At 40.9% G+C, this 19,291-nt stretch overlaps 1 protein-coding gene across 2 annotated transcripts in view; it reads left to right on the forward strand.

Annotated features, from left to right (window-relative positions):
* The first annotated feature begins 6,936 nt into the window (after positions 1-6,936).
* Positions 6,937-19,291, forward strand: part of cacna1ha (calcium channel, voltage-dependent, T type, alpha 1H subunit a) — a 57,909-nt gene continuing 45,554 nt past the window's right edge. For both annotated transcript variants that reach the window (XM_061065272.1, XM_061065273.1), the window contains exons 1-6: positions 6,937-7,101; positions 7,922-8,055; positions 9,608-9,705; positions 12,699-12,858; positions 15,700-16,024; positions 18,747-18,839. In XM_061065272.1, coding sequence (XP_060921255.1) covers positions 6,952-7,101; positions 7,922-8,055; positions 9,608-9,705; positions 12,699-12,858; positions 15,700-16,024; positions 18,747-18,839 — 960 coding nt within the window. In that variant the 5' untranslated portion in view covers positions 6,937-6,951. The remainder of the gene's footprint in view (positions 7,102-7,921; positions 8,056-9,607; positions 9,706-12,698; positions 12,859-15,699; positions 16,025-18,746; positions 18,840-19,291) is intronic.

Here is a 19,291-nt window from a genome sequence, read left to right on the forward strand (position 1 = left end):
GGACAGCAGAGGGGGGAACAGAGCTCATTAAGGGAGAAGGGAGTGATGAAGGAAGGAGGACAAACAGCCTGTTCTGGTCTGCAGGGTGGTGCCAGCAGTAGAAGCTCTAAACCTATCAGTGTTCTCCGTAGCAGAGGGCTGGTTGAAGGAGAAATGAAATCCTCAGAGAGATGCTTGGTGACAACACTGTAAAAAGTATTTAAATCCATAAAACATGACGGTACAAGCAGGGGTGTTATCAGATTTTTGGACTGCGGGGGCCTAACTCGGGCACTGACTTTTGCAGAAGTCTGTTTACAAAAAACGTTAAGGTGTCATTCAGATGTTACATTCCTCAGGAGAATTGCAACACATCAATATTTCATGCGTGATCCTTTGATGATTTAAAAAAGAACATATGGCTCTAAAAGTCAAAGTAAAAAGTACCAATAAAGAAATCGGAACGACACTGAAATGCTGCAAAAGCTACGAGCATGCCTGTTGCAACACATGTAAAAGTGTAAAAACCCCAAAGTCCCAGCACTGCTTGGGCAGTTAGCCAGTCATAGCAAAGGGTTTTCTGGGGGTACCATTGGGTGGCCAATTGAACTTCAAGGGTGGGGGCTTGTGCCACCCCAGGCCTCTTTCATGACACACCCCTGGCTACAAAGTAAATGATGACAATTTTCACATAAAATGAAGATAAAAAGATTTATCCTTTGAAATGGAAGAATGTCAGAGCATGTAGATGTAGAAAGCCGCCTGATTCTAAATCATATGTAGAATCAGAGGGTTTGTATTTCAGACTGTTATTATAAATCTTTACAATTTATTTTCAGCTATAACTGGATTTGTTTCAGATGGGTTAGGGTTATTTATAGGTATTCATATTTTATACATACACGTGGTTCCAGGGTTGTTGTATTTTTCTAGTTGAGAAGTAAAATGCACTTCCAGGCAGGCAGATGATATACTGTACTAATATACAAAGATACAAGGAAAGGACCTAGTGACATGTTTTAGTATGCGTATCATAAGCAGCAACACAAATACATACACACATACTCTTCTTTTCATTCCAAGTGCGCACAGACACACACGCTCACACACCCCGCTGCCCTACTGATCGACCTGAGCAGAGAGCCTGATTAGGTTATTACATCTGATGGGATTGAGTTTGCTCTCCTCTAATGAAAGAGGGACAGACTGGAGCATGAAAAATGTGGGATGGGAGGGTGTGTGGGTTGGGGGGGGGGGGGGGGGGGGGGAGAAAAATGAATTGAAAATGTAAACGGTGAAGGGGGAAAGGCTGAGATAAAGAGATGGAGGTCAAAGGCTAGTAGCTGAGATAGTCGGGTGGATTATGTGCGGGGTGGAGGGGTGGGGCGGAAGATAAAGAGAAGGGGTGAAGGTGAGAGTCAAGGAACTGAGGAAGGGGGGGTAGAGGGAGGAAAGGTAGGGAGTTGAACAGAGTTCATGTTTGGTGGGGTGCTGGTTATTGTTCCTGCTCTGTTTTCATATTAAAGCTTTTTTTAATACACAGGTAATGAAAATACAAGGAGGCCTTGTGTCTTTTATTATGCTCAACAGTTTTCTTAATTTCTGTACCTCTTACATAATTGTGGGTCTGAAAGTTTCTTTTTTTTTTTTTATACAAGTTCATCTCATGAACATCTTACCTATTTCCACTTTCTCACTTACGATAAAGTCTGTGGTACTGCGGTTTCACAATAAAAGTCGACTTTGATCCTTTTCCTATTTTCTTCCCTTCCAATTCATCAATAGCCTCTTAGGGTTCCATTAATAACCCCCAAATCATTTCAACAATGCACCTCACTGTTGCAGATAAGACAGTGTTCTTTCTTCATTTTCCCCCAAAGACATCCGTCTCCATATCAGAGAAGAAGTGCTGTGCCACTGTCCACACTCGCTGCGACTCATCTGAATCTCTCCCACTAATTACCTCCTTTGAAGTGGCACGAATGAGGCAAAAATAGGTGGACGTCTATCAGTTTCACATCTTGCTTCCCTTCCAATTCAAACTTGTGCCTTTGCGTGATCACGCAGTTGTCCCTGAAAACTTTCCGAGGCTGAAGCTGTAGTTATCCTGAGCGCATGCTAACCAGAAGCGACAGGCTAAAGTTGTAGTTTATTGCAGAACAAAGAGTGCACAGTCGTGGAGCAGCTAGGAATAAGTTCTCTTTATGAGCTGAGGCTCACTTGAGTTCCTTGTTCTTGGAGAGAGGAAGAGAGAAAAAATGGAGGAAAGATAATTAAGTAGAAAAAACAGCTGATAATGTGGTTGTGATTTAACAAAACCACAGTGTGTTTTTTCCGTCACAGTTAACGGTGCACAAACCGTGTACTGTATGAGCTGCTGTGATTGGAGACAACTGGACGGTTGTTCCTCCGTGGTGCTTCAGTGCTTCTTTTTATTGTTTACCGTGTCCTCCGCTCTGTCTGAATGCACTGGCACCAACCTGACAGCTCTACTGGAGTGGGCTTCACACAGTGTACACAATGTGGAGTGGGTTTGACATTGTGTTGTGCGCTGTGAGACCTCTGCAGTGTATTCACGCTCATGTGCATCCACGTATGCCTGAGAGATTATGTAGGGGGATTGTTGCTGTCTTGCATCTGCAGCATTTGTGTCAAAATATGTGTGTGTGTGTGTGTGTGTGTGTGTGTGTGTGTGTGTGTGTGTGTGTGTGTGTGTGTGTGTGTGTGTGTGTGAGATCAGTGGTAAAGAAGATATTTTGATTTAAAAAAAAGATGCAGCACAACTTTGCTTTTCATCATGTGGAATAATAAATAATAAAATAATAATAAAAAAAGAATTTATTCAAGTTCTATGTATTTGTAAATGTTTCATGTGTTGGTGTGTGTACGGCTCGTGAATGTGTGCAAGTGTTATCACAGTCACGCTGGGTGTGAGACTCTGCTGTTACAGAGTGTAGTGCAAATTTAACAGGCTATTACAGATACTGCATTGTTTTGTTTACCTTGGACGGCTTATATTGTTTCGTATTAGCATAGCAGAAGCTGAAGATAGTCACTGAGTCACTGCACGGTGAGAAATGAATGTAATTAATGCTCCATACATCAGTCGTTTGTGCAAGCTGTTCTAATGCCACCACCGCACTTATTTGTTTCTCTTTTTTTCATGAGCATGAATGTGTCTATCAATACAATATGACGTCACTTCTGAAACTTTTAAGAACGCATAAAGTAAAAAGTACTTGCGGCCATAACCGGGAAAGGGGCGTTTTCCTTCTAATCACAGTAAAATTTAGGAAAAATAGCATTTCAGCGATGGTCTTGAACCGGCTTGATTTAAAATCCTAAGTCTGCCAGTATAAGTATTACATAGCAGTACTCATAGCTCTCATAGTGGGCTAATAACTGGCTTACTGCTAACGCTAGCTGTTGTCTGACCGTAGCTAACTGGTCATCAATCATATTGTTTTGGATAGAAATTCAACTGGATTTTCCTTCAGATTTGTCCTCTTTCTTATTGGAATTGTGCATCCATCATGGAAGTAATGAAATAATCATAGTTTGTCAGAAAGTCTTACAACCTGCAGTATGAAAGGAGTCAAACTTTCCAACCAGCGCATGCCATCGGAGGTCACAGTGTGCGACTGGTTAATCTGTAAGATTACCCAATTCTAAACCTATGAATACCAACGATGCCCTACATCCAGTGTGACACAGTGCGGACATCACTTGATTTCCTCAGAGTGCTGAGGCATGAATCGACTTTGGCTTGTGAGACCAGGAGCGTTCTGCAGCAGGCATGGATTAGTCTCCGCCAAGATCTTTGACCAAGATCGTAGCTACACAGGGAAGCCATTACTATACTTATTAATTTGTCAGTTCAATTTAACTGTGTTGTTTTTGGAAAAGTGCCAAACAAAAATGTGAAAAAAAACACCAGGATCTTTGTTGCTTTCTGATTACTGCAAAGCATTTCATACTCTGAGCTCCTTTTGCAGCTCTTGCCTGGCTTGACTTTGAGGACTTAAACATTAATGCTTAGTGTGTGTCTATGCATGCATGCAGCTGTGTGTGTGTGTGTGTGTGTGTGTGTGTGTGTGTGTGTGTGTGGGAGAGCTGGAGACAGAAGGGGGCTCAGGAGGTGTTGACTGTGGAGATTAAAGAGGAATTAGAGAGAGCAGAGCGCAGGGAGGAACAGAGCAACACTGGAGGGAGAGAGAGAGAGAGAGAGAGAGAGTTCCTCTGAATATTCAAATCTCTCATTTTCATTCCGCAGATTACTGAATCTTTGATCTCTGAAGAAAATAAATCGACCCTATGTCGCTAGACTTAGTGTGCATGTGTTGCTGTTAAAAGGAAGCAAAGTGAGAGACTGCCCCCAAGGTCATCCATGCAAATGAAAATGTCTTTTTGTCTTGATATTAAGACATTGCAAGTAAACACAATTTTTAAATGCTTTGAGGGTAGGAAACTCAGATGTTGTTAGAATGTGCTAATGTGTTTAAAGTTTGTAAATGGGGCCAATCTTCAACATCTTGTTTTTCAAAAATGTTTTTAATTTAATTAACGACTGAAGAGACAATGGATTACTATAAAAAAATCAGGCCATATTTCAAATTAAAACGGCATTGTAGATAGCTCATAATACAACAGCTAACGTTAGCATTCAAACACTTCCTAGCTAATGTTACTGTTTGATCGTGTTACACAATACAATAGTAAAAGTGTTCATTTATAGAAAATGGTTAACTAAGCTAGCTAACAGTTTTGTTAAGAAGGATTTGGTTGATGGCTTACAACACCTGTTGTGATTTAGTAAGAATTTATCCTTATTCATCATTCATAACATTAACCATTAGCGGTTATTTCAAGGCAAAGCAACTCCTGTGAAAACTCTTTAGGTGCTCTCTGCTAAGTTCGCATTCAACAAACTTTTAGCTAAGCTACATCATAAGCAAGGAGTTTACTATGTCCCTAATGTTTACTGTAATTCTACCAAATTGTAAGCTGTGGCTACTTTAACTATTTTAAGCTAGCAAGTAGTTAGATGCTAACATTAGCGGCCATCAAAAGGCACATACGGTAAAAGGCTATTGGAAATGTTGTTTAACTTCATACATCGTGGCTAATCAAATTTCAAATATTTCCAAATTAGCCTCCAGATATTTACTATCCAATGTCTGTTTAGTTGCCGATCAATCAAAAGATGTTTGAAATTATGATTTGTCAGGTATCCTGTGTTTATACGATTTGCCAACTTTGAAACACAGTAGCACGTCATTATGACTGCATGTGAGCTTCCCACTAAACCCTGATGTCACGGGATAACAGCTGCCATGTGAAAAATAGCGAATGTAGCAGAGTTTATGTTGCTTCTGCAGAATTAAGTGACTAAAATGTTGTTCACACTGTGTGAGCATGGCCTCTGAACTGGACTAACCCTTTAACATCTCACCTTGCTTTTAAAAATTCCCCATGTTTCAGTGGCACTCCCATGCTTAATATCTCCCACTAATTCTTTTTGAAATGTGCCTCCAGAGGATAAGTGGCAAAGGCTTGCGTTCTTCCTGCCTCCCACGGTATTGCTGCTTCTGTTAACATCAGCATTCAGCTGCTGCATACCATGGCAATCGGAGCTTGGCACATTGGCAGCGACCTTATTTTTTTCCAAGGAAAATAGAGCAGGCTATCTTCTTTCCCCCTAAACGTTCGGATACATTTGCAAGAAATAGGAGACATCTGTGTCAATATAAGTGTTAAGCCACCCATAGGATTAGCTAATAGAGTTTTTACTTAACCTCATTGCACACTTGTTAGGGTGTGTCAAGTAAGCTTAAGGTGAATGGTGGAATCCAGGGCTCAGAAAAACACCTACAGACCTGCAAATCACCCATATTCACACCATGGATATTTTCCTCTTACATCATGGGCAGGTTAGGGAAGTTTAGGTGTAGTTTTAATTTAGTACTTATCTACTCTAGGTTGAATTTTCTGTAGGGTTCTTTTGACTGTCATCGTTTTATTTTTAAAGACAAATTATAGTGAAATCCAGGAAAAAGTCTCCACAGAAGCTACCTCGTGGGTATAGAAGAGTACGTTCTGAAACGTTCAAAATTGTCCACTGCTCTCTCTTTGAACCAGATTGTGGAGCTTGTTGTAGCTGAGCAAAGTATTCTGCTAAAACTTGAAAGCCAACAGTTGTCAACATAGAAAGATGGAGACCACATTTATTATTTATTCTCATGGCAAACCTTTTTTTTTTTCATTAGAGGAAACATGATTTTAAAGTCGCCTCCGTCAGTCTTTCAGTGTTACACACTCGATTACTCAGTTTGAATTGTTTTTTTTTTATTATGGTAAAGGGTGTGGTGATATAATCTATTAATTAATTATGTTGTTTTGGGAAAGGGTCGTGAAATATGCGTTCTATTTTTGTTCTATTAATTAACTTGTGTTTATGAACTGGTTCCATCATGTACCATGTTGTAAGTCCTACCACAATGGATTTATGAGTTTATTAACAGAACTTGCAACATGATTGATGTAGTGTTTGATCAGTGTTTATTCTCGTGATCAGCACTCCTGATATGATCTGTTGGGATACAAAAACACAAAATACATATATTGATTTTATTCATCTATATAGTTAATAGAAACATTGCTTCACTTTTGTTTTTAACAGAATTTGTTTCCAAATCCAGACTCTTGCACCCCCCAAACAGTTTGTATGGTTTGATAAAATTGTTTATTTGTAGGGCAACGCCTAGCTATTAGTGCGCACGTCAAATGTGCTGAGCCTGTGGTCCTCGAAGTGAAGCAGCCCTGAGTTCAGGTCCGTCCTGTGCTTCCTTTTTTGCGTGTCATTTCCCTCTCTATCGATATCCCGTAGAATTAACAGTGTAAGCTATGCAATGTTTTTTGCAGGGTTTTGTACCAAGCATGTTGTTCTTCACCGTGTCTTGTTAATGCTTCAAAATGATCATCGTGTTTTTGGCCTTAACCTGCTCTTGCACATGGTTCGAGCACTTCTCCATGCTGGTGATCCTGCTGAACTGTGTCACTCTTGGGATGTTCCAGCCCTGTGAGGACGTCAGCTGCCAGTCGGAGTGGTGCCGCATCCTGCAGGTCAGTGTCACTCCCACGTACTCATAACTGGGCACAATGCACGTTCTGTGTTATTTACTGTATGAAAACAGGTGGCTCACATTCACACTGTTCGCCTCAGCCCTGGCAAAAAAATAAAAAAAGGCAGAACTAAATGTAGCTAAAGAACTGTGCCAGGTTGTTTGCAATTTCAGTAGTAATATGGCTCTTTGGGGAACACTATACAATCTATCTCCAAATTAGCTTACATTTTGATTGCTGCTTGTTGTAGTTTTGATTGTGTCTTGTTCATTAGAATGAAGAGAATAAGAATAAGAACATCATGACGATGTTGTACCACCCATACAGTCTTAACTTCTGCTTTAGGTCGTTGGACTTGATTGGACATTCCCAAAATAAATCCTACTTGTTACTAAATGGTACTGAAAACATATTTTATTCTTTTCTAATTTCGTCTTCCTCATTTGTTTCAAAACAGCTTTTCCTGTAGTGTTATGTTGATTCTTGGCGAGCTGAGATGCGCTCATTACATTCAAACACAGACGTTCTCTTTGCCGTGGTAGATGTCTAATTAATTGAGAAACAGCCATAGCCGTGCTTAGCTAGAGCTATTCCCCGCTGGGATGAGACTAACTAATGGAGACAGGAGTTTCTTTTTTCAGACAACTTCCACTTGCTCCAATACAACGTCTTTAGAATAAGCCTTTATATTGGCTAGAAAACTGAACAAGGTCCTGGCCTTTTATTCTGTTGACAATAAGCCACTTTCCTCTTTTTGTTGCCGTCACTGTTAAACATTAACGCCGTCTTTGTTCGTGACCTTGTCATCATGTTCCTTCAGGTTTTGGACGACTGCATCTTCGCTTTCTTCGCTGTGGAAATGGTCATCAAGATGGTGGCCCTGGGAATTTTTGGCCCGAATTGTTACCTTGGGGACAAGTGGAACCAGCTTGACTTTGTCATCGTCATGGCAGGGTTTGTATGCCACATTGTTTTTTTTTTTCTCTTGCACAAAAGAACTGCTCATTTTTCTGTCGTCTGCGGCTAGAAAATAGCAGTCTGCTTCGAATAACATAACACTTTCTTGAACAACAATCTGACAAGCAAGGCTGCAATCTAAGGTTGGCAGGAGGCAGAAATAAAAGCTTCACGTTGAAAGTAGGAATTATATGGACTGAAAGGAAGAGAGGTGCAAGATTCCGTCAACTCAATGATCTAACATTGCCACCCTTGCTAGTCAAGACCAGAATTATTCAGTGATTAAACATAGTATTAATATTCTTATTATTAATGTAGGCCCACATTGCTTGTTACATGTTGTGTCTGCGCTATAACGCAGCAACCTGGTACTGCCCGGTTAATAGGCCTGCTCTCCTCATCCAGAAAATGTGCAGTTATGGTAAAACTGGCATATATCAACTGGAGCAATACGTAACCACATTTAGAACCGGCATGTGGATGTTAATCGCAAGGGGGACCGAGGGCTGGTTAGCCACAGTCAGCAAACCAATTTGGCATCGCTTACCGACAGATGCTCTCATCCCTCTTGGTCTGAAAAGATAACACAGCTCATTGCGACAATGAATGCACAAGATATCCCCCGCGCTCTATAAATTGTGCTCAATTTTGACCCTTGATGGTTTTCTTACCTTAAGACTTTTGAAGAAACTAGTTGGTACAAATGTCCCTACTGAATACAAGCAAAGACACAACAAGCAGAAACCTGACAACATAGAGTCAGTAATTCTTGTCTTTTGTGAAAGATATTCAGTGCAATGTGTACAAATCATGAAGCGGCTCAAAAATCCACTTTTTTTATAGCCGATCCTTTTCAGTTGAAAGTCTATAGGAGCACATGTCATGTCATGCCAGACCATACTGAAGGCTGTGGTCCCAGTATCTTGTATGTTTTAGACAAGTGCAGGACCCAATCGGCTGCCAGAAATTCCTTTATCTACTCCCACGCTCTCAGTGCTGAGCCAGTATGACGACACACACACTCCTCACGCAGCCAGCACAGTCACACAGCTAAGACCATAACTGTATCCCTCTGTCTCTCTCTCTCTCTGCTTCTCGTCACATTTACGGTGTTTTGGTGCTGAAATAAGAGACCGTACCTCTGATTGTATCTACTTCAGGAAGCATTAAGCATTACAAGAATCTTTAGTGACCTGTTTAGTTACATCCATGTTAAAAAATTGGCCGCACATGAAGAAATATGATAACAACTCGCCCTGCATATTAGTTCATAACCACAGTTTTATAACATTTGCAATAGGTACACAATGTAGAATCTGTTTGCACCCAATCAACATGGAATAGTATCTTTGCAGCTGCTGATTTTTTACTTGTGCAATAATTTCCCATGGTGACATTAGTAGCATTACCACTAAAATGAACATGGTTTAGTAAACTACCATACCACTATTATTTACTTTCGGGATCAATAAAGTTCTTTTGATTCTGATAGAAAAACGCTCACCTCCCCCCCCCCCCCCCCCCCCCCCCCCCCCTCTTGTGTCCTCAGGGTGATGGAGTATTCTTTGGATGGCCACAATGCCAGTCTGTCAGCCATTCGTACAGTCAGAGTCCTCAGGCCACTGCGAGCCATCAACAGAGTGCCAAGTAAGTCTTTGTTTAAAACTGAGCAATAATAGCATGTTATCTACAATCATGAATACACTTTTGAGTTATCCATTACTGATCCTTGAAGGGAAATTCCCTATTAACCAATTCTAAGCATTCGGAGCATTTGGTGGCAATTTTATAGCGTCATATTTTGAATTGTGGTGTACGAGTTTTTCCTTAGATTACTGTGATATTGGGCTTTGTGCCTTCATGGTAAATTGTCTGAAGATCCACGAGGTGAAGTTTAACTTTAATCGCCCTCCCTCAGATGTTTTACGGCCCTACTGTTGAGTGTGAGCTCGCACATTGTTAATCATGTTCCTAAAAGCTCTGTGACAGAAAACGCCATGAATCCACATCTAAAGAGGGTCACTAGACATTAGTGTCATAACATGATACAGGATTATTAACCGGCATTTGGCAAAACTATATTTTTCAGGTTAAGGCTGCAAGTACTGGTAGCTATTTTGACCAATACACCTCTCAGGTTTCAGAATTGTTGTTTAAAGATTTATGTCATAGTCGCTGTTTGAGTCTGGTGTCAAAATGTTTGTTATTTTTATTGATTTAGCCAGCTTTATGTTAGTAATACAAGATTTATTGCAAAGAAAGATCAATTCTTACAATGTTGGAAACCCATGGGAGTACTGTTGGAGGTTTTTGTACTACACTGACTAACTATGTTGTCATGGTAATGGATGCCTGTGTGCTGTCTGGCTACAGCAAGCAGTGTGTGCGTGTTACCAATGACCCCACTTTCACAGAATAAGCTAGTTGTTGGCATGTGACACAGATTGTCCAACGCAAATTATGACATCATATGATTGTTAATGTGTGTCTTTGTCTGTTTTGTAATCACCAACAATTTAACACACGTGTGCTGTATTGTTCCACAATCTAACACTAATCTTATTGTTAAGACATCCGTAGCTCTAAGAAACAGCCTTTCCAGCCTTGGACAGAATGAAGTAACACTTGTATTATTGAGTTTTCAGTTGCTCCCTGAGGGGTCTAAACCTTGGCGGGAGATGAAAATAGAGGGAATTGCACTGACAGTGAGAGGTATAACTTAGGGATAAAAAGCCAAAGTCAGTGTGCATACAGAGATATACACAAACAGCCCCCTCCAAAAGCCAACAGACTCATGCTCTCACAGTTACAGCTGTCCCAAAACTGATACCAGTATCTGATATGCCTCTAATGCAGCCTTAAATGCAGTATGTGGTTTTGCCAAAACGCCAGTCCTTCCTTGCATCAATCCAATACCATGATTAATAATTCCAATTCCAATCAACTAATTTGACCTGAAATTCTGTCTACTTCACCAATGGAAGCCTACACACACTGTAAATATTGAGGTAACATGCCACCAGAACAATACTATTTTGTGAAGCAAAAAACGACTAACTTATGGTCATTTATTATTTTAGTTATTCCATTTTCATTTATTATTAATTATGTTACAATTGATAAATACAATGAAGGGCTAGCAGGGCAATGAACCAATTTAAAGATAAAACAAGCTAATGTGTACACAGCGGATCCAAGGGACTGCGGGCCCTTTCTGCTAACGTTAGCTAAGCTTGTTTGTTGGTGCTCCTCTTTTTTTAAGGTAAGCGTTCCTCTATAAAGTGTTGTTCCTGAGGTTCTTAACAGGTGCTGTATTTAAACATGGAGGTCTGCTTATTAATACAAACACATTCCCTTTCTTCTTTCCTTCACTCTTTCTGTTTGTCTTGCTGCATAAATGGACGGGAAGGAGACAGATGAACATTTCTTTTTGTACTGCAGTCAGTATACAGTGAGCCACACTCTCTGTGCCCTATTATCTTGGCAGGATGCAACAACCAGCTCATGCAGCCCTCAGACTGTTCGCTTGTCCCGACTTTGGTGTTTGTTTTTCCCATCTGTTCTGAGTTCTGGTGACAGGTGCAGGGATCAAAATGCATAGGTGAATCCAGACGAGACAGCACAAAGCTATTTGTGGTATCTTGGTTTTGTACTGCGCTTCGACGTTGTGAGATTAGACATCTCTGAACTTTTAAATTTAATTCCAATAAGTCCAACAGGTAAACACATAACACATGCTGTGTCACATGGGTTTGCTGTTTCCAAGAAAACTTAAAAATGCCCAAATGGATGCTCAATAACATTCCTGAAGTCATCCAACCCTAAGTAATCGTGTCACACCCTTCCTCCTGAGTGTTACTGCCCCCTCCCCAACAACCCTTTCTTTACTTGTATTGACTTTTCTCCTTTTTTTCCCGGTTATATGGTAACTGTTACTGTCAGTTCAAGTCAACATGTTATTTAATAAAGGCATTAAATGGGCTCATGACTCAGCATACAATTGATTGTTTTCAAGCTTAGTGGAGTTTCAGACTAACTTGATGATTGTAGAATTCCCAAAATGCTTTTCATCTCAAATGTTACAAATGAAGGAAGACTTGAGGCTGTTTCAGTCTGAAGTTCTTCACCACCATCATTATTGGCATTAGCACCATGGAATACTGTATGTGGGGTCAATGTGACAAAGCTGTGTTATATATGTGAAAACGGGGGGGGGGGGGGGGGACGACACTGCTAGGACCTCAGGGACCAGTTCCCCTGACTCTGCTGACACTAAACACATCTGACAGCTGGAGATGGATGCTGAATGCATGTGGTTAGATAACATTTGCCACAGGGAAACTGTGAAGTTAAATCCCAGAGGATGAAATAACGTCAAACTGTCACTTTCACTATTTTTCATCACTTGTAATTCTATTGGCTGTAGGGACGAAGTTGCGGCTTCCAGTAAGCTGACAAGATCAATAGACGTTGTCAGGGTGGACGGTAACCGGAGGGTGATGAAATTGCTAGCTGCTACCACATGCAGAATTTGACAATGTACCATGCATCTGAGCCTTGAATGTGTTCGTCAATGTCCGTGCGTTTGAGACAGTATGACCTCTGATGGCATCTGTACTTTTTGTATCTCTGCTGTGTAGGTATGCGCATCTTGGTCACACTGCTGTTGGACACCCTGCCCATGCTGGGAAACGTCCTCCTCCTCTGCTTCTTTGTCTTCTTCATTTTCGGCATTGTGGGAGTCCAGCTGTGGGCGGGTCTACTGCGCAACCGCTGCTTCCTTCCAGAGAACATCACATCGTAAGTAATCTGGTCAGAGGGTAAAGACAAGTATGGGGATTTCCTTTTTCTTTTTTTTATGTGCTTGAAATAACGCCAATGCCCTCAGGAAATTGCTCCTTCAAGACTTTGGGTCAAATCTATATTCGATCTCAGTTCTATATTAGAATTGAGGGAATAAGCACTTTGGTGAGAAAAGGAACTGATTCAAGTTATTTTTACTTGAGATAAGACAAACCAGAGATGAGTGGAAAATCCAAACTCCAATCGGAGACTTGGAAGATGCAATTAATTTTTAATTTCCACCACACAGAAAAAAGTCTTCTTCCATCCACCCTGCTTTGGTGCCTCAAGCATGCACACATGAAATCATCAGACATGCTCAGCTCATTTAACTCAAACATGATCTTCCCCCCCCCCCCCCCCCCACCATTATCATTCTTTCCGCTCCTCTCTTTTGCTCTCTCTTGTTAGAGTTTGTGTGGACTAGTCAGAGAGCGTAACAGTCAACCATTGCCTGTAGCAAAAAAAAAAAAAAAGAGGAAATTATCACTCGTTAGAGTAACCACACTGCATACGCCCACAGGATGTATGGCCTAAAAGACATGCAGGGAGAGGCAAGGACAGAGAGAAAAAGGTACAGAGATCATTTTAACTAAATGTTGTATCTTTAAATCATTTATGTATTTTACTGTTATATGAAGCCATTAATCATCTGCTCTATGCTGATGATGTGACATTGTTTCTTGAGGTGGTTTAAATGAGAACCTGAATATATCACAATATATTATATTAACAATCTGGCAAAAAGTCCTTCTTGGGAATGACTGTAAACCCAAAGATAAGTCATTTATAATATTTTAGAAAGACCATTGTGGCCCAACTCTGCTGAACTTCATTATAAAAGTCTGCTCCAAGTTTATTGGAGTCCATCTGAAAGTCTTAAGCTCCCTCTGGAATGATTGTTTGGACCAGACCGCCAAGGGATAGTAGATCAACTTGACCACATTCTCTCACCGGACTTTTCTTTAACGTCCTCAGGATGGCGCTGTCTTGCCCCTTCTAGGACAACAAACATATACTCTAACTCGTTTATTCCTTCAAGTTGAATGATGAAAGCAGTGATTGATTTATGGTCACTTCCTGTACACTTAGTTAACCTTTAAGGTTTATATAGTTACTTATTTATCTACATTGTACGTGTTGTATTTCTTGTGTTTTTATGATCTGGCTTCTCACTTGGCGATCTCAATTTGCTGATCTGCTGTTGATACTCACTGTGTTTGTTTCTTTATTTTGTCTTCATTTCTCCTATTAAGACTTGGTAGGCTGTGAAACCAAATTGCAAACTGTAGCTATCTTATCAACATGTTGTGATAGAAAAAGCACAACAGAAAACAACCTCTATCTCACAAAGAAGACAAAAACACAAAGCACACGTGCATGCAAGCAGACAGGGAATAAGAGCACTATCACCGAATATGCCATGGGGAGTGAAATTATATTTCTTCTAAGCCTACAACCTCGGGAAGCAAAACATGTCCCTTGGACATCCTCGAACTAATTCTGTTTTTGATGTAATGGTACAAATTGTATCAAAGCTAATACAGCTGAAGCCTTTTTGTGTGCGAGAGAGAAATGAGAGCAGCCGGTTAATATTTCATCGCCAAGGCTGCTGTGTTTTCTCTCACAGAACAAATGGTTGTCTGACTTCCAGTTCAATATGAACGCCCAACTTCTTCCTGCTCTAAAGCGTGTGCAGCCTTAGCTTAACGCATTGGCTCTTTCTCCAGAAAGATTAAGACATCTTAGAGAATCGAGCATGTTCTACATGACATGACTGATCAGATATAATGATCAGCCTGTTGGAGATTACCTATGTTGGAATTGCTCGAGTTTGACGTAGTGCGAGTTAGAATGGCACTATTCCAAGTATAGATGCAGACGCATGAACATGAACATCTTCTTCTCTAAGGACAAATTCACCACTGTCAGGTTAAAGTCAGTTACAGCAATGCAGAAGTAAGACAAGCAAACACCATATAAAGAAAACAACAACAAAAGGCAAACCGTGCAGGAAATATGGGCTGAAATGTCTGTAGCATAATGGGAGTCAATCAGTCGTCAGTCTGGAAAACTCGTCCCTCGACTAGCATTTCAAGAGTGAATGTCACTCTGCAGAGAGCCACGCTCATTGTTGTGGAGGGCTCTTGACTTTGAAAGGGAAGGAATAAATAGGCAGGTAAACTGTGGGATGCACTCAGTACACTCCATCACATGTAGTGGAGTAGGAAAACAGCTGTCACCATGGAAACTAGTAAGAAAATGCCTTGCTCAGTCAGCTCTTGAGGTATTGCGTGATGTTTCACTTAGAATACAGACAAGCCTAAAATACCTGAGTCCTGAAGCTAGAATGTATAACTAATAGAGTCAGGGGATTTCAGCATGAACAAAATTACATGTGCCTGTGTTGGACTTACTCTCAGACGTCCATCACTTTGGACTAAAGCGTCGGCTAGAATTTGACTGAATAGCAAGAGAGATCTTTCATTCCTCCATAATTCATCCCAACCATCGAACATCAGTGTAGACAAACAATGGTTTGGTTGTTCTCTGTCACTTCCCAACTTGTATTTGCGATTATCTTCTTATCACAAATGACACTTTGCGTGTGGCATATTCATTTTTTCCCTATTGTTAAAAAAAAATTCATTTTAATGCACATGATTAAGATGTTTTATTACTGATACCTTCTTTCAAATTGTCAGCAAAAGTTCATCAAACTTCAGATATCAATAATGAATGTACTTATAATACCACATCGCCCTTTGTATAATTAACCTTTTTTTTTTTTTCATCCAGACTGTACAACTTGTCCATGAATCCTTACTACTTGTCCGAGGAGGGTGAAGACAGCCCATTCATCTGCTCGGGTCCGCGCGAGAACGGGATGCTGCGCTGCGGAGCAGTGCCAGCCTACACCGAGGCCGGGGAAGATTGCTTATTGGCCCCTTCCTACCAAAGTTCAGCTCTGATTGGATCAGCCCCAGCAATGGGCGGGGCTGGTAATAATGGATGCATAAACTGGAACCTGTACTATAACGTGTGTCGTCCTGGGGAGCACAACCCTCACAAGGGAGCCGTCAACTTTGATAATATCGGCTATGCCTGGATAGCCATATTCCAGGTAAGAACGGATTCATGAGAGACTTTAGCTTTAAGAATTTCATTTAATTTAGGTGTTGATATGCTCTTTTACAACTGTAAGCAAAAACAAGATTCTGTGGGGGTAGAGTACTTTTAAATATTCATTTTTTTCCCCTCCATCACAGGTTGTTAAAATGTATTTTTCTTTTCACTCTTACTGATTCCAGCTCCCAGAAGAGCCCTGACAGACTTTTCCCTATCTCAGTCCTTGTTCTAACACTGTCTGTGCCTTGGTGATATATAACCCAGCTATTTTAATACATCTGTCCAGGAGCCGCTAATAGATCTGTCTCTGTGTCTAACACGCTTGCACAACATGACTTTTTCAAATACTGTCTTACTTTCAGACTACGCCAGACAGCCCTAATACTAAGACACGCAAATACACACCAAGCACACACATATACACACACACACACACATCAAATAGACATACTGCTTCGTGATAGGAACGAGAAACATTCAAGTTTGCGTGTGTGGTCTAAGCCCACAGTTAGAGTCTTTAAAGATTAAATTCTGCTGTTTTTTTTTACTTTGTGAGGATTAAGTAAGCATCACTTTGAGTCTAAGATGAGATTTTTCAGTGTGCCATTTGTAAGCAGAGCGTGTGCGTGTGTGTGTATTTTATTATCCACCTGTACCCGGAGTTGAAGTAAGTTGCAGATACTTGTCCACATGGGTTCGCAATGGGTTCAGTCTTCTGGTGTTGCTCAGTAGCTAGATGGTGTTTGTCCTGCGTGTTTTAATAATATGTGGAAGCAATAGATGAACTCTGACTATGACTATGATGATTCTTTATGAAAACACATGTACACATGTAAGCTTGCTTTCTGCTCCAAGCGTAGGTCTTCAACATTGATTATTATGATGTTCAGCTTATTTGCTGGTAAATTGCGAAGCGGCTGGGATGAGGGTCAGCACGTTCAAAACCGAGGCCGTGGTTGTTTGCTGGGAAAGAGTGGATTGCTCACTTCGGGTGGGTGGTGAGTCTTTGCCCCAAGTGAAAGAGTGGAAGTACCTCGGGGTATCTTGTTGTGAGGGTAAAATGGACCTTGAGATGAACAGGCAGATTTGTGCAGTGTCGGCAGCAAAGCGGGCGTCGTGGTGAAGAGGGAGCTGAACCCGAGGGCGACGCATTCGATTTACCGGATGATCTTTGTTCCAACCCTCACCCATGGTCATGAGCCATGGTTAGTGACGGAAAGAGATGGATTGCGGATACATGAGTTTCCTCCAGAGGGTGGCTGGGCTCAGCCTCAGAGCTAGGGTGAGAAGTTTGGAGTTCATAACAAATGTTATCTCGAGATATTTTATAAAAAGAGAAGGTCTAGACCGCACTCTGTTATATTATTCATAAAGACCCAACATGATTCCACCTTGAGCACAACACTATGAAACATTAAGCAAAGTTACAGTGGCAAGGAAAGCAAGCCTTAAAGAGGCAGAAACCTAACTACCAACAGACCGCTAACATGTCATGTATACTGTCACCAACACTGTCAGTTGGTGTTTTTAGCACTCAGCTGCTAGCTAGCGAACAGTACTTAAGCTAGGATCTGGCTAAATGCTATCATTAGCTTTATTTGAGCTCTGTTGAGTTCAGTTCAGACCTTTATTGTCCCTGTAAGGGAAATTTGGGTAAAAACACAACATATAAAAAGACTTGGGACAGTGCAACACATCCTGATGAAATACAACCAAGAAAAGAAAATGTAACTGTTCATTGAATATCCTGACGAAATGGTAGCAAAGATGAATGTCTTTGTGTCATAGGAGCCAATGGGTAATCAAATAGGCTGTTTAAACTTGAAACGTGGCCTGGTGTCCCTTTGGAATTGCACTCACAATTGTCTTTTCAGTTTCTAATTGCAGGTGCAAACGTGTATTCAACTTACAACCAGGTGTAGAGCAGTCTGACCTCATAACAGCGTTTCAGCTTCCCACCCAGAGCTTGACATATGAGCAAAATGGCCACTGTGTGAATTTGCCCAATAATTACATTCTACAGGCTCAGAAATGAGAATCAGCTCCTCTTGTGTTAATCCGGTGCAAGGAGAGCATTCCAGCTGAGAGCGGATTAGCCGCCTCTGTGTCTGAATGTATGTGTGCGTAACAGCATCTGAGGGATGTGTCAAGATATGTTTGTGTGTGATTCTTTATGAAAACACATGTACTTACGCTTTCTGTTGGTCCAATCCATGTTTGGACACCTGTTTGGTGTATGTTTGCTCACGCTATTATTGCCTGTGCGCTGGCACTTTAAGCTGTAATGTGTTCTGCTAGCTGAGGTGTAAATATTGAGGTGTGAGCGGATCATCGGCTTGCCTGAGCTGAACCTCCGCTTTCAGGTCTCAGCATCTCGACTGCTCATTAGCATAGCTGCTACATGAAAGAGCTGCAACCCCTGGCATATACACTCACTCACTCACACACACACACACACACACACACACACACAAATAAACATATAATAACTCTTTTTTTTAGAGGAACAGCCATTAAAAACAGAATTGGAAACGTGTCACATCTGACTGCTGTGTGCCTTGAGTTTATGTGTGCCTCTGGTTGCACAGTTTTATACGTGTATTCTTGGGTGTCATAGACTTTTACAGTGAAAGTAACAAGCAGGAAGGGATGTTATTTGTCTCTCCCTGTCATAATAACAATGTTTCCCCCTTCTGTCTTTCTGTTTCTGCCACCAGGTCATCACACTGGAAGGATGGGTGGACATTATGTACTATGTCATGGATGCTCACTCCTTCTACAATTTTATATATTTTATACTGCTCATTATTGTAAGTACCCCTTTTATGTATTTTCACTTTGGTGAAACAACCTGTCCTGATATTTGAATGTGAAGCAGGCTACACAATAGGAGCAAAATTCATTTAAAATTAAGCTTGTAATCGGGTCTAAAATATCTTGCACAGCTCTAAGTTGGCCTTTTATGAAACTGACCGACTTATAGTGTAGTTTTGCGGTGCTGTTTTAAAAAAATAAGGTAGGTATGCTGTTTTATTTAAACCTCAAACTCCTTTGTGTATCGTTACACACCGATCAGTTCTCATTTATACATAAATTAAGAATGCTACATAACCCATCAGCGCTATCTGGAGCATGCATTTCTTTTATCCTGCTCCTTTTTAAGTAGCTTCTTACAGTCTGTAGCATTATGGTCCACAATAAATATGCATTTTTGTAACATGTTCATCCTGACAGATTATTTTGTGTGTGTGCATTTTGGTTT

The sequence above is a fragment of the Labrus mixtus genome, chromosome 20 (assembly GCF_963584025.1).
Source record: "Labrus mixtus chromosome 20, fLabMix1.1, whole genome shotgun sequence".
Lineage (NCBI taxonomy): Eukaryota > Metazoa > Chordata > Actinopteri > Labriformes > Labridae > Labrus > Labrus mixtus.